We start from the raw sequence: 16,070 nt of genomic DNA, 5'->3' as shown, positions 1-16,070 counted from the left end.
CTGATTTCATATGTTTATTAGGCTACAGTTGAATCCTGGATTAAGGATAAAATGCCGAAGAAGTCTGGAAGGTGGTGGTTCTGGCGTAAGAAGGACAGCTTGGTTAAACAGGTAAGATAAAACTCACTAAAAATACTGTGTGCGTAAGGAGAAGTGCATATGAATATCCATGTAGACTTTAAAAGAATATTTGAAACCTGAAATGGAGTGAACCAAACTAAGGCTAGCAAAACTGAGAGAAATCTAAATGGACAGATTCTCCAGCCATAGTTGTACTCTATCTAATTGGGCACAGGGAAGCTCAACTTCTGGTTTCTACAACATTTAGTTCTGCCTTGTGTACAGGTCCCATGGTTGAATTGCTTCAGTCTTTGTTGATTTTTTTTTAAAAAAAGATATTTGTTTTATTTCCTCTCTGATCAAAATAATCTAAAACAAACATACATTAAAACCAGTGATTTTATTGTAAAGTCTACCATCTATAATGATGCTGCTGCTCCAATACAGAAATCTAGTTATACCATTTATTCTGCTTTTGTTTGTTTGTTTCCCAACAGCATAAGCCTTTTAAAATTTCACCTATCCTGGCCAAACAACACAACCTTACATTTTTCATTATAAATTTAGAACTTGTTATCTGTGCAGTGATTTGGGAGCCTGTTCAGTTATTGTTGCCAACTGGTCTTGGGTTTAGGAGATTAATAATACTGCATTCTCACTTTATAGTAAACAATTGTTATATTTTAAATATGAGGTGAATGAAATAACACTCCTGTGAAGAAGGCTTCAAATAATTTGAATAATAATATTTCAGTCCTGCTGCACCTTTTTACAACTAGGTTGATATTTGAATTAAAGATACTACAAGCTTTTATTTCTGATCAGGTGAAAGTGTGACTATGTTTATGTAGTCTTTATGTACTTTTCATATATTAGCTTCCAGAAGCTAAGGAGGGAAAATCTGAAGCTCCAAAAGGTGACCTATCAACAGCCACAAAGGAACAAGTTGAAATCCGGTATGTTTTAAATAGGTTGTGCTTAGAGTGAACAGCGGACCTTTTGAAGAACAGAATAGAAATTTGCTACTGGGTGATCTGGGAAGGGTTCTAACTCAGTGAAGCAGAGAACATGTTCTTCATGCAATAGTTTCCAGGTTCAATTGGTGGCATATCTAGGTGGGGATGGAAGACTCCTGTGAAACACCAGAAAGCTTCTGACAGTGTGGACCAGGGCTAGGGAACCTGTGATCCTCCTAATGTTGTTGGAGTCTAGCTCCTATTAGTCCCTGTCAGCATGTCAGGGATTTTGGGAATTGCAGCCCAACAACATCTCGAAGGTCACAGGTTCCACACCCTTGTCACAAACAATTCTGACTTTGATGAACCAATGGCCTGACTTGATATAAAGCAGTTTCTTATGATACTTCATCAATGCAGAACAGAAATATGACCAGGTCCGGTGAGGTGTATGTGTATGCCACACAAAACCAGAACCCAGTTGAAGAAATTATGGTGCTGCATAAATGCACCATCTGCTTTGTAAGCTTCAAAATGTTCTGTATTGATGGGAAAGCATTAAAACTAGGATGAAATGAAAAAACATGGCCTGTAGCTATGAAAAATTTTCTCTGCCCATTGTCCCAACAGCTAAAATTGTTCAGAAAGGGGGGGGGGTGTCTGACTTGATGACGTGGGAAAATACCTGTGCTAACTGAAAAGATCTGAATACATCAGAGACTGAATATATCTTGTTAAAGGTTCATAAATATAGTTATATTGCTTGCATTGTAAGCATGAAATAGTCAGCATGCTGTATACTTACCTTTATTTAGCATAAATCCATCTGTTCTGTCACTAAAATGGGAAACCATTAAGCTTAAAAAACAAAGCACAACCCTGATGATAGGTTTTCCTAGTTTTCTCCCACCCAGTCTAGAAAATGCTTCTCCTTCTCAGAATGGCTTAACGTGCTTTAGAATGCTTGGATCTGTGAAATGTGCAACATTTCTTATTGCTTATTGTGCTTGTATTGTTTTAGGCCTACAGGTGATGAATCTTCAACGGATGATGAAGGATCCCAGGAACTAAAAGAAACCTTAAAAATAGAATCCACTTCACTTCCAAGCCATGGGAATGCTACATCTTACAAAAAGTCACTTAGATTGTCTTCAGATCAAATTGTAAGTTGCCAAATTCTGTAAACATATTGATGATTTTAAGTAGTTAGCGGGGAAATGACAAGAGTAGTTGAGAGAGAAAAGGGCCCCCTTGCTGAAATTTGTTTCTGTGTTGTTATTAATAAACCAGTTCTGTGAACTATGTTTAAGTCAATTTTTGCAATTCCTAAATAAATCCTCCTGCTCTGCAACACTCCCTTATTTCCATAATTTTGGCTCAGTGTTGCTAAGATTTCTTTGGATCTGGGTCATGGAGAGATATGATCACATATTATAGCAAACATGAAATCATTGTTTTCCCCTGTCTTTTTCTTTCTAAATTGTGTCATGGTCATGGTGGGGGAATCTGTTACCCTTTCTCAATGGATAGTGGCATGGTTTGCACATCCCGTAATAAACTGAACCATAGTTCAATGTGGATGAGCAGTGCATTTTTGCATGGTGCTGAAATACTGGATACTTCACTTCTATCTTCCTCCTGCTGTTGCTGCACTAACAAAAAGGTAGTCATGGCCTGTCTTATTGTGTCATCTGGATCCAAGCTCATAGTTTATTTCTCTCCAAACAGACCACTGGTAGTAAGCCAAGAACAGGCCTTGACTACCACTCATGGTTTATTAGGTTTATTATTTGCTTTACTATTTTATATTTTCTACCAGTCACCAAACATAACTCTCATGCTGCTGTAGAAAAGAGAGAAGTTTTAACTGCAGCAGAAGCTTATCTACAATGCACAGACTGGTTAAATGCAGATTTCAGTAAGTTGTGCCATTCAGAAGAACTCTTACTTCATTCCCCAAATTTACGAATGCACTTCATGTAATGGGATGACAGTGCCTTTGCTTCCACCTTGGTGTGGAACCATGGTTCATAATCTAGTCTAGAGTAGGCAAACTTTGCTATCAGTTGTTACACTGTGCTGACATAAGACTTGTATCCTGTACGCTGACTACATGATCAGGGGTAACATGCTTTCTTCATTACATCTGGCTTATCTAATTTGTAGGCAAAGCTGGTGGCTACTCTATATACTAGTGCACTAAAAAAAAATAACCCAGAGTTGATGAAATTCTGTGCACTATCTATATTAGGTAAAGGTAAAGGACCCCTGGACAGTTAAGTCCAATCAAATTTGACCATGGGGTGTGGTTCACACCTCCGCTTTTCAGGCCAAGGGAGCTGGCGTTTGTCTGCAGCTTTTCTGGGTCATGTGTCCAGCATGACTAAACCGCTTCTGGCGCATGAAACACCGTGACAAGTGCCAGAGTGCACAGAAATGCCATTTACCTTTCCATTGCAGTGGTACTTATCTAGTCACGCTGGTATGCTTTTGAACTGCTAGGTTGGCAGGAGGTGGGACAGAGCAATGGGAGCTCACCCCATCATGCAAATTTGAACTGCCGGCTTTACCATCAGCAAGTCCAAAGAGGGTTGGTGGTTTAGACCACAGTGCCACCCACATCCTATCTTTATTAACATTAGCATTAAAATGTAAAATATTTTGGCAGAGAAATCTAATATCCTTTTGGGTTAATATATTATTGTGTCTCTTTAATTTAAAGGAAAAACTGAAGCTAAGAGATGGCCCCAATGATGTTGTGTTCAGCATTACAACCCAGTATCAAGGAACTTGCCGTTGTGCGGGGACAATATATCTGTGGAACTGGAATGACAAAATAATTATTTCAGATATCGATGGAACAATAACCAAGTAAGCTGTAGTGTAGTTTTACCTCTATAAATCACTGCACCAGTGTGTTCAAAATCTATATGTGTCTGATGAACACTACTCAGTGACTTGGTTCTGAAAACCAATGCTTTTTCTTAAAGCCTGGAAAGAAGTAGGGAAAAGTAAATTAGGAATTCAGCTTTCTGACACCTGGTAACCGCCAGATAATATGGACTACAACTCCCATAATATCTGTGCTGTCCAGGACTGATGTGAGTTGTAGTCCAAAATATTTGGACTGCTCCTGGTTTGAGAAGGCTGACTTAGTTACTAAAGAGAGGTAGGCTTTGAGTTGTTGTGAATATTTCTTTGTTTAAAGAACTAATTATACACTGTCATGTCATAAAATGTTGTTTACATCAATAAAACACAAAGCTGTACAATAAAAAACATACAAAAAGTTTCAAGCAGGCATCAATTAGCTACTGTTGAATTATGTACAGTGGTACCTCGGGTTAAGAACTTAATTCGTTCTGGAGGTCCGTTCTTAACCTGAAGCACCACTTTAGCTAATGGGGCCTCCCACTGCTGCTGTGCCGCCGGAGCACAATTTCTGTTCTCATCCTGAAGCAAAGTTCTTAACCCGAGGTACTCTTTCTGGGTTAGTGGAGTCTGTAACCTGAAGTGTACATAACCTGAAGCATATGTAACCCGAGGTACCATTGTATTGTTAAATTGCCTGCATAGGCTTGGCAGAATAGAAAGGTTTTCAGCAAGTATTTAAAAATTGGCACAGAAAAAACTCTGGTGGGTCTTTTAATACCTAATGTAGAAAGCATCAATTCACACTCTTACTTCTATTTCTAACCCTCGTTCCTGGTTTAGGTCTGATGCTTTAGGGCAGATCCTACCACAGCTTGGCAAAGACTGGACACATCAGGGTATTGCAAAGCTCTATCATTCCATTAATGAGTAAGTACCTTGCTTGTAAGCGTTGTGAAACTTAGGAATAATTGATTATGCTAATTCAACTAACAACCAAAGATCTAAAGTTTTGAATTCTTGCACGACACTTTTCACTTTTAACCAAAGGTGCATTTCATGATCCTGTATATTCTGTATTTGTATTCTCATTGCCTTCCTGTTTAGAAGTTACATTTCAAACTCAAATAACAGAGGAATTAAAATATAGAAGTTAGACATGTGACATGAGGCAAATGTAGGCCAATTCAGCACATTATCATTATTTTCTGCAGCATGCTGCAAGCCCCTAGCATTCATGAGCTGAGCTTGCGGTGCACAAAAAAGACCAAAGGAAACTTCAGTCAAATGACTCCAGAGGAAAGGTTCCAGCTTCCTCTTTCTCCTCATGTCAGCCAAAAAGAAATGGGCATGCCTATAAGTGGCTGCTAATGCTGAAATTTGTGGGATTGAGCAGCAGCAGCAACATTGTCCATCTTCAGATTTTCTGCCTTCCATTTCCCATAGCCGCCTGCATGTTCCAGTAGTGGAGGCAGCAGCAGCCTGCCCATGGCCTTTCTCTTTTGTGCATCCCTTCTTCACCCTGTGACAGCTACTGCTGGTATCAAAGAGGGCACCTCTGTTGACTTGTGTGCTCCTGGAAGCATACTACTAGCATCACTAGTAGATTAAGGCTGTACCAAAAAGATGGACTCAAGTCTAGGATCCTGGTTCATATCGAAGTAGCTATGAGTTGTGGTGATAGTGATAAAGCAGATCACATATAGGAGGAGTAGGAGATGCAGTAGCACAAGGGGCCACACCCTGTGGACAGACTACCAGCTGGAGGATATGGAATAGTAAGTGGAAGTCAAGCAAGTAGGTGAATACCACAGAAAGGGGGATATGGAAAAGTGAAAGCCTATGGCAGCAACATCAAAAGCTTCAAGGTCTATTTGTTTTTGAGGGAGGCTTAAAACAGCCCAATCTTAATGTGTGTATACAGTGGGCGTTATTTCCAAGTAAAAGTTGCAGCCTAAATGCTTCAGGGAGTGTGGGAAGAGAATAAAAGTTGAATTAGTAACCAGAGTTTTGAGAAGTTGGAACCATCTAAAGATTCAAAACCAGTTCAAACCATTTTTGTGGAGAATATTAAATACACTTGAAAGTGTTGTTTTATTGTACTTTGTCTTTTACCATTACGTTTTCCATGCACACCAGTCCCCTGCTGAAAGCAGGGCTTGCAGTGGATCATTACCACCTGCAAAGCTGTGCCTCTTTGCCCAGTTTGATTTCATATCGTGGACAAAGGAAAATGGGTCACATGACATTGCAGTACCTCACCCATTTGCCAGAGTTGGCCCTCAGGTGGTGGGGAAGGTTGCCAGCTGGCTCCAATATCCCACCCCTGGAATATAGTCTTAAAGATGTCTGCACTGGCACATTAGTTTCTGATGTGACCTTGGGTCAACACACCCTTCTCCCTTCCAGTTGCTTAAATGCTTTATAAAAAATGAATAGCTGCCTTCTCTTTTTCAATTCAGTATGATCTGACTGTGACTTCTTGGTGTGAATGGTCTACCACATCAAGAGAGATCTTCCTAATCTAGAATTTCATTCTTAGGAATGGCTACAAGTTTCTGTACTGTTCTGCTCGTGCCATTGGAATGGCAGACATGACAAGAGGGTACTTGCACTGGGTTAATGACAAAGGAACGATCTTGCCCAGGGGTCCCTTGATGTTGTCTCCCAGCAGTTTGTTCTCTGCTTTTCATAGGTATGTAAGCAAAAAACACCCTAGCAATCTTTGTAAGGGGTGAATTTTGAAATATAACTTAAGAAGCTGAGTGAAACAAGTGTTTTCGTCATCATTCATGGTACCTTGCTTTTTATCATAGCACAATCTGTGATGGACATAAATTGAAGTTTCTAAATATTTCATTTGTATACAGTCACATGGGACTTTGTAGTATTAATAGCCTATATACTTGATAGAACTGGAGTGGTCCATTGATGAACACCTCTTGTTTGCTAGACCTTAGTCTGATCTTATAAGAAAGTCACTATATTCTATTGAAGAGAGCGGCAATTTTTCACTATATGTCAGAGAAAGTGAAGGGATGATGAAGTCAGGGCACCATTGCAGCAGAATTTAAAAGCTGCTTTTGAGCTTCCCTTTACTACACTGCAGAAGCTGCTAGCTTCTGTAGACTGTATCTGTCTTTAGCCTAGTTCATAATGGGTTTTCTGCCCCCCTGTGCAGGAATAAATAAGTAGCTGGATTGAATATGAACATATGAAGCTGACTTGTACGGAGTCTGACCATTAGTTCATCTAATAATAATAATAAATTTTATTTATATCCCACCCTCCCCAGCCGAAGCCGGGCTCAGAGTGGCTAACAACAGTAAAATGATAAAACATTCTAAAATCATTTCATTATAAAACTAATTCCAATCAAATTAATGGCAACCATTTGGGCTAGAAGTTCTGTGAGGATTGCCAAGGGAGGGAGCCAGGCTGTGCCCTGGCCAAAGGCCTGGTGGAACAGCTCTGTCTTGCAGGCCCTGAGAAAAGATGTCAAGTCCCGCACGGCCCTAGTCTCTTGTGACAGAGTGTTCCACCAGATCGGAGCCACAGCCGAAAAAGCCCTGGCTCTGGTTGAGGCCCGCCTAACCTCTCTGTGGCCTGGGACCTCCAAGATGTTTTTGTTTGAAGGCCATAATTTCCTCTGTGGGACATACCAGGAGAGGCGGTCTCGTAGGTACGAGGGTCCTAGGCAGTATAGGGCTTTGAAGGTTAAAACCAGCACCTTAAACCTAGCTCAGTATTTTGTACTCTGACTAGCAGCAGCTCCCCAGGGAATCAGATAGAGGTTCTTTCAACACCTTCCAGATTCTTTAATTGAGAATACTAATAATTAAACCTGGGCTCTTTCACACACATATGCTCTGCCACTGAGCCCCTTCTTCCAAGTGAGTATGTTAAACTGTACTGTCTTTACAGCTTCATTGCAAGGCAAAAGCTGGCACATGGCAACAGCATTTCAGGAGGAGGCAATAGCTGTACTTGCACTGATTTACATCAGTGCCTAGCTGTCTTCATATATTGTTTTGTTTCATCTGTTTAAATGACCTTTTTAGGAAGAGCAGAACTAAATGTTATAACTTTGTTAAGAACCTGGACAATATTTCTCTAAGGTATTGCCTTAGGCCACAGAAAATATCTGATTTTTTTTTAATGTTTTGCCCCCAGGGAAGTGATAGAAAAGAAACCAGAGAAATTCAAAATTGAGTGTTTAAATGATATCAAGAACTTATTTTCTCCATGTGAACAACCTTTCTATGCTGCTTTTGGAAACAGACCTAATGTAAGTCTGCACCATCCAACAATTAGTTAAACTGTTCTGCTGTTTTACATGAATATGCTAAATGCACAAATAGTTCTTGAAACGTAGGAAGGAGTTTGAGATGATTTTTCACGTATCTCTGTAAGTGTTTCGGAGTGAGTACATGCATATGAATTTTGTAATGTGACATTTTCTCAATTAAAAAAATGGCACTATGGCCTCTAGTCTAAAATGTAGTTGTGTTGACTGCAGGATGTGTATGCCTACATGCAAGTTGGAGTTCCAGACTGCAGAATATTCACAGTCAACCCAAAGGGTGAACTAATCCAGGAACAAACAAAGGGAAACAAATCTTCGTAAGTATAGGGTTTTTAAAAGCAGTGGGAAGAACAATTTTTGAATTGATTTGGGTAACCATGCTGCCTAGTATGTGCAATTTTAGGAAAGTGCCTAAAATCATGGCTATCTCCCAGTGTATTAAATGATTTGACTATGGGCAGAAGTCAGTTGTGGAGGTGATTAAACCTGGTAAGGTTTATATCCCATTAAACACGCCCAGAATTAGACAAGCGTTGATTTTTTTAGCACTGCTGCTTGGCTATATTAAGCCTTCAATCCTATAGATGTTTACCTGTGAGTAAGTCCCACTGAATTTGGTGGTGCTTGCTTCTGAATAGGCATGTACAGGATTGCACTGTATAACAATGAGTAACCCTTCCTATTTATTTCTGCATACAGGTATTATAGGCTGAGTGAACTAGTAGAACATGTGTTTCCACTTCTTAATAAAGAACAGAGCTCTGCTTTTGTATGCCCAGAATTCAGCTCCTTCTGCTATTGGAGAGAACAGCTTCCTGAAGTGAACATAGAAGACTTAGCTTGAACAGCACTGATCACAGAGAACCTCCTTCTGCAGAGGCTCCTTTATCCTTTGGTACCATGTGTCTTATTAAATACAGGAAGCGCCAAAGGTTTGGCATAAGCAAACAAAATGCAAGGCTGATCTCTCTTTGTTCTTTTAAGATGTCCTTACAGTTTGATTTAAGGCATTAGAAAGATAGCAATCCTTTGAAATAGCAGACCATCCAGAGGATAGAGGACAGAAAATGAAAATTTAGTTGCAGATTTGCATCTTCATATATACAAACCACAGTGGATGTGTGTGATGTTATGTATGTTAGCCTCCTTGATATATCATCTTAAAGGAAAAGAGAAAGTAAGTAAAACTGATAGCAGAGATTTAATAGGCCCACTATAGGAATTATATTTAGTACTTAATTCAGCACTTAGGCTGTTTGAGATACAATGTCTCTCTCATTATTAATTTCTTTAAAAATATCTTAAGGATTCATGAGTTCGCGTGTAGTGGTCACTCTGTTTTGCTACACCTTTAAAGAACTGAGGATTGTAGTGGAAATGGTACTTCTATTACCCACTCATGGTTTATATTGCCTTTAAAAAGAAAGAAAAGAATAAACAACTACTATACAGTGATTGGGGCTGTCCGAGATGCTTTTTCTTTCTTGCAGCAATTTTGCTTCCTAAGCTGCTATGTGAAATTAGAATTCTAAAGAACAGTAAGAACATCTTTGCTGCAAACAGCTCTCTTAATTGCACTTAGCATTGGTACTGTATAGATCAGCAGGCAACAGATTCAGAAAATATTCAGGGATAAATTCTTGTTTTATAACAGAAGGTAATGTATATAGTCAGTCTTTAAAACTGGAACTACTATTAATGCCTTTCCAGAACTCTGTATCAGGGTTTTTCAGTTTTGATAAAAGTGGCACAGGACAAGGGCATCCAAGTGAGAAATACTGTGTGTGTCAGGTACAAAAATGTTACTTCTGTTTAGACATTCAGTATGTTAGCTCCACAGTGTATCCAAAAGCAATCGAGATCCTGATTTAAGTAGCTAGTTGTCTTACATTCTTTCACCTATTTCTATCCAACCCCTGACACAAAAATGATAGTTGATTAAAACAAAAAACATTCCAACTCCCTGCCAGGTTAGTCTACTATGCCATTAACCAACTCAAACTGAAAGAGTTAACATTTTTGAATCATCATATAACTTGAAGCTAGGTCAGTCCTTAAGAACTGAAATGCTGACTAGTGCTTTCCTGGTCACCCAAAGGATCCATGTAAATGTATCAAAACTGTATTCTCTGCCAGGTATGAACTACTAAATTTAATCTGCAGGTTTGCTACCGGTGCTGGTTTTATGTTGTCAACTATGGTAGCAGCACTTAAGGACTAGACGTAGTGCTCTCAATAAAATCTTTATCAGACTTATCGAGGAGTTTCACAACTAGTAATGTGCTCCTTTTGACTTTGTACAGGGAAAACATTTGAGACTAATTAGATCAGTTAAATAGATCAGTACAGTAGATGTAACCTTAGGAAAATGTTGGAGCTTGAAATTTCTAACTAAACAGTGATTGGGCTCTGTATTGTCATGTGGTATGTGGTTTGAAACTATTTTTCAATCAGATATCTTAAAGTAATAGAATACCTAAATCTCCACACACAAGGAAGTACAAGTTATAGCTCTAGTAAAGAAAAGCCTACTGTACTGGATAAAATTCACTCCAACATTTAGCACTTGTTCGTTTTCATATTATATGGTATTCTGTAAAGCACTCTGAAAATTTGAAATATCCTAGATTAAATTTCAATTTGAGTTGAATGTTTGTTTCACATTATGCTCTTAATCTTTTTTCTTCTCTTTATTCTGAGGTACGGTACATTATTTCACATTTGCAGTAATAGGTTATCTTGCTCCTCATAAGGCATCAGTACTGTTAACTGGAGTGAATAATTCTGACAGTGTTTGGAGTGGAGATCTGTGTGCTGCTTTTGAATATTAAGAATTTCCAAAACTTCTGGAAGAATTCCCTTTTGCTTAATGCTGAAGAGTACTCTTGAGTCACCTTGATCCAAACATTTCCTTCTTTTGAACAAAATATGCACTTCTTAAAATGATATACTATTGTTTTCTATCTCTTGGTCTCAATTTGAATAGCGCTATGCAGACCATTACATGATGAGTTTGGATTTTACCTCAGTGACTCCAGAGCTGCTCATTGGTAGATGGTGCCCAATATAGCTATCTGCTAGAGGTAATTTTTAATCTGTTTCCTTGCTGTACTGGAAATGGATGGTTTGGAACTGGTATTGGGAAACAACGCTTGTACTAAATCTATTTCAGATCAGCACAAGTTTCTTAGTTCTTTCCATGAAAGAGATATACATTTGTGTTTATGAACAAAGAACCTTTTAAAGGCTGTTTTTGAATATGCATTTCCTTTTACTTTGGAAGTGTATTGAACAGCTTATGCTGCACCTCTCAAATCATTTACCTGGAATTTGTCATATAAAATGAATACAAGTAAAGTAAGGAGCTGGGAAATCAAAGCCTGCAAGTAATGCATGGATAAATAAGGCAATCTCTGCTTGTTTATGCAAGAAAACAGTTGTTTTCTATAGTGTAAAGGTTCTAGATCTCTTGTGTCCTTGTGTTAAAACTAGTATTTGGAGGAGAGAATGTGTGTGTAAATGCAAAAATAGTCTCTATTAAGCAGGGTAAATGGGATCCTTGAAAAACAGTACTCCGCTATCCATATACTTTTTCAAGAATTGTGCCCTCACCTGGAAAAATATTACATGGCTCAGCATTGGAAACTTCTAAATGCATTCCATTTATGCAAATACGGCTGTGATGCAGGCTGGTAACTGAAGTGCAAGATATCTCAAGTCTTTAAAGCAACTAATATGTAAGACAGATATATTAGAACTGATACCTTTGCGATAAGGCTTTCATCAGCAAAACTTTTGACACCTTTCTTTAGAGAGCGAGAGAATCTACATTGTGGTTGGTTCTGAATGCAAGATTGGAGATACTTCTTCAGTACATTCTATTTAATTGTGTTATAACCAGTTTTTTCTTTGATATACCTTTATTCACTTATTAATCATTGAACATTCCAGTACAGTGTTTTTTTTTGTAAAGACTGGTCTGTTAGGAAAAAATGTCCACTGTGCTGTGTTAATAAAATTTACAATAAAACCTCACTACATGTGTTATCTTTATACATTTGAAATTATTCCCTGTGGCGCTCAGAACAGCCTGCAGCCTAATCACAGAAATTCCATTCAGTACAATATAGGAAAAAGTTACCTTGGGTGTAGAGGAGAATAAACACGGATGAGACAGTCAGCTGAAAAAGCCCGTAGTTACGTTCATTTTGGACTTTACCTGAAAGTAGGCTGAAAAGGTTTTGGGTTACCATAGAAGTGATGTGTATCTTTGAGAAATGCAATTTCCATAATTTTGCTGCAGAACTGGGGCTGGTGAGCCTCCTTCATGCAGTTGGGGGCTGGGGCAAAATTTCTGCCAACTACAATAAAGCACTAGATTTTTACTGTGACTGCCTCTTCTGGAGACATGAGGGAGACCTTTAGTAAAGGCACTACCCACTGTTTACTGAAGGGCTCCTGGCCATTCCCACAGAAGAGCAGCAGTCTTCTATTAAGTATGAGTAGATAGGACTAAGACAGTACACAAAACTGTATCTGCACTATCTGCGATAAAGAAACTCCACTCATAACCTACAGAACAAGTACATGTAGCGCCATCTTCCGTATTTTAGGGTAGGCTACAAGTTTGTAATAACTTGGATGAACTGCAAGAGTGAAGAGGCAAGACAAGGAGAGAAATTTCTCAAGCCTCATGAGGGATGTTCTTTCCTTGGCTGCAGGAATTCCTAACACCATTAGTAGATTACCAAGTACAGAAAAAGGAGGGTGTGGCCTATTTGGCTGGGTGTCTTTGCTTTTTAGTATATAGTTTGCTGCAAAAACAAACACATAAGGGAGTGATGCTATTTAGACCATGTTGTATTATGCCTGTTCTCAACTTCCACTTTTCCCAGATGAAAGCTTTTAGGACATTAAAGTAGTATCAAGTGAAAGTGGCTTTTATGACATCAGATACTTACAAGAACCTAATTCTGTGTGAACCTCGTACTTCTAGCATAGTAGTTCAAATATCACCTTTTTCCTGAATTTACTCTGTGGCCTTGGGCTCCATTCCCCCTATCTAAAATATGATGACAACATGATTTACAAGATTGTTAGAACAGGTTAATGCACATGAAATGCTTTGAAGACTAGAAAGTGAAATACAAAAGTTATTGCTGCAACCACTGCTATAATTTTCAACAGCTAGTTCAAACAATTGAAAAGGACCTCCTTTGCTTCTTTCAGCATTTTAAGGATAATGCATGAAAACAAGATAGTTTCACAAGGATAATTTTTAAATTTATTTAACTAGCTTTAATGACTCAGGATTGCAATTATAAAGTCTCTCTTTCAAAAGTTAATAAACAGTGCATAATTTACTTTGAACATATTTCAGTGATACCCCCATAGTAACTACTGTTCTTTTGTAGGGTGTTTAAATGTCCATAATCTAAAAGAAAGTCAACTGAGGGAAAGAAAATATAGTCATGTAAAGATTGCACTTAAAACAGAGAAGTATTGAAGGTGATGAAAAAAAATGAGGAATAAAATATTAAAGCTTCACCATTTATTAATTACTCCCCTCTATGCACGAGAAAGGGAAGGATATAGAAACACCCCACTGAATGTGGAGTATATTTCATCAGAGTCTGTGTAGGCCAGCTTGCCCCCAGTAACTACAATGCTTACTTCAGCTCCAGCTTTGAGGTGAAGAACAAGATGGAAAGCCCCTGTTCCACCACAAGTTCGTTTCCCTGATCGTGGTCGGTGGTGTTCGAGCAGCTCCCTCCTGTAGCCAGCTGTGTGGAGCTGAGCAATGCTTGCATTGGAAACAGACAGCACAGCTTCTACGTATTCATCTCTCTCTGGAGCTAGAACAGCTGTGATCAGATAACGACCTTCATAGGGAGATGTAAAGACGCCTGCAATGAAGACGCACATTAATCAAAACACACAAGTACAGTTGGCGCAAATCCAATTCCTACCGCTTTATCAAATAACACAAGTATGTCAGTACAATAACTGGGAGGAAATAAAGGGCATTTAATTTGAACGTGTCATATTTTATTTGGCATGACAACGAAGAGGAGTTCTTCACATAAAATTCCTCTTATGAACTCATTCTCCCTTAGCTCCTGCACATGCTTATTATACATTTTTATCCACTGAGCTGATTGTGACTTCACTTCAGTTCCCCAATGCATAGGAAAGAATGCAATGGTGTCTGCTGTTAGCAAGTTCTCCCAACATTAAATCCTTCAGTTCTGCCACTTGTATTTGTGACTTTATGGGGGGAAGACAGCATGCTCAAGGACTAAACAATATTGGGGAGGTTAAAAGAAATGGATGTTAGCAACAGAGTTAATACCAACCTCAGTAGCTTGAGAGATCTGAAAAAAATGTATCAGTAGTGTCTACTTTCACACTAACTTGGACAGGAAAGGAACCTCCTATTAAGTTGCTTTATATATTACGCAGGTACAAGTTGAGAAAATGCTGGAATGCATTTAAATTCTACAAAATTTAAAATTTAAAAAAATCATTCAATAGATTCTGCCCCCGTTTCCCTTTATCAATTATGAACCTTTCAATACCTGTTTTAGGGTTATAATGGTTTCCATCATTTACAAGCACTTTGTTGAAATGTACCACACCCACACCATTAGGGAAAGGCTTCTGAGTGAGACCAGCAGAGAATGACACCGGTGAAGTAACAGCTGCTCCTAGAATGAAAAAGTGGTCATAATTTAGACACATAATGCAGCATTACAAGTGCTTTAGCTGGTCTTATACATGAAGTTCTCCCCATGCCCTTAATTGAACACTTCAGCAAAAACAAAACAAGCACACCTTTTGCAGTTTCACCACTGTTATGACGACTGACAGTCCTCTTCTATTTACACTTTTCCTATCATCTACAAAGTGAATAGCAATATTATCCCTATCTCATTCAGCACCAAAAGTGTGTGGAATGAATAAACACAATGGATATAGCTATAGCTTTGCGTACCACATCCCAATTATGCTAAAAGAGATTACCACCACATGAAGATGGCCTTCATGGCTTTAAGCCTTTCGGCTTCTCCAAGAAGGCCCAATGCAGAAAGTACTAGGTCAATCTACAGATCACAACCACCACATGGAGGCTACTGCAACATGCTCCATTTCACAACTGCTAAGGGTTAAGTGTGTTGCATAACACAAACTTGCTAAATAGACTGCTTTCATTGCAAACCTTCGATTTTAGTCCCATGTGCTGGCACAGTGAAAGTGACCATTCCTTATAAGTAACTAAGTTCAAAGTGAACAAGCAGTTGTTGCAATCCATCTAAGAGTAATATATGTACAATTCTTCTACTTCATCCACCTAGCAGAGCGGTGTAGTGCATGCAGAGCCTGCTTAGAAAAACAGTCATTCTAGGGAGTGGTGTGGATGGATTTAGCTTCCCCTACCCAGTCCTTCCCACTGAAGTACTTTTCTAAATAGGCCCTGCATATTCCCTTGCTGCAACTGTTCTATACACACATTCAAAAGTGATGTTTTAATTAACTTTTACTTCCCTCCAGTTTAATATTTTTGTAGCTATTTCCTTTTATTCTTTAATTTGTGATTGTATGGAATTAACATGGCTTTCAGCTAGTACAATAAACTTACTTTGATTGATTTCTTATTCAATCAGTTCTACATAGTAGCTGCTCCTTTCTGGGCCCTGCAAACCTATTGTCCCTGGGAGGGCATGGAGCAGGACCAGTAGGGAGGGGGCATAGCCTGGGAAGGGTCCCAAGAGCCAGACAGAGGCCTGGAGGGGCACATTTGGCCTCCAGACTTGGAGTTCCTCACCCCTGCTTAACAGACTGCAGAACCACACCTCCAACTGTAGTCAGATAAATTT

General features: G+C 38.9%; 2 protein-coding genes across 2 annotated transcripts in view; one reads left to right on the top strand and one right to left on the bottom strand.

The window, feature by feature from the left end:
* Nucleotides 1–12,228, top strand: part of LPIN2 (lipin 2) — a 35,207-nt gene extending 22,979 nt beyond the window's left edge. Inside the window, exons 12-20 of the mRNA XM_081918068.1 lie at nucleotides 22–111; nucleotides 937–1,016; nucleotides 2,038–2,179; nucleotides 3,739–3,887; nucleotides 4,731–4,817; nucleotides 6,430–6,582; nucleotides 8,061–8,175; nucleotides 8,407–8,510; nucleotides 8,893–12,228. Coding sequence (XP_081774194.1) covers nucleotides 22–111; nucleotides 937–1,016; nucleotides 2,038–2,179; nucleotides 3,739–3,887; nucleotides 4,731–4,817; nucleotides 6,430–6,582; nucleotides 8,061–8,175; nucleotides 8,407–8,510; nucleotides 8,893–9,037 — 1,065 coding nt within the window. The 3' untranslated portion in view covers nucleotides 9,038–12,228. The remainder of the gene's footprint in view (nucleotides 1–21; nucleotides 112–936; nucleotides 1,017–2,037; nucleotides 2,180–3,738; nucleotides 3,888–4,730; nucleotides 4,818–6,429; nucleotides 6,583–8,060; nucleotides 8,176–8,406; nucleotides 8,511–8,892) is intronic.
* Nucleotides 12,229–13,729: 1,501 nt separating this feature from the next.
* Nucleotides 13,730–16,070, bottom strand: part of EMILIN2 (elastin microfibril interfacer 2) — a 37,630-nt gene continuing 35,289 nt past the window's right edge. Inside the window, exons 7-8 of the mRNA XM_081918031.1 lie at nucleotides 14,772–14,900; nucleotides 13,730–14,099 (exon numbers count right to left, since the gene is read on the bottom strand). Coding sequence (XP_081774157.1) covers nucleotides 13,762–14,099; nucleotides 14,772–14,900 — 467 coding nt within the window. The 3' untranslated portion in view covers nucleotides 13,730–13,761. The remainder of the gene's footprint in view (nucleotides 14,100–14,771; nucleotides 14,901–16,070) is intronic.

The sequence above is a fragment of the Podarcis melisellensis genome (assembly GCF_964234715.1).
Source record: "Podarcis melisellensis genome assembly, chromosome: 7".
NCBI classification, from domain to species: Eukaryota; Metazoa; Chordata; class Lepidosauria; order Squamata; family Lacertidae; genus Podarcis; species Podarcis melisellensis.
The sequence above is the reverse complement of the archived record's forward strand: the minus strand, read 5'-3'. Positions and strand labels throughout refer to the sequence as shown.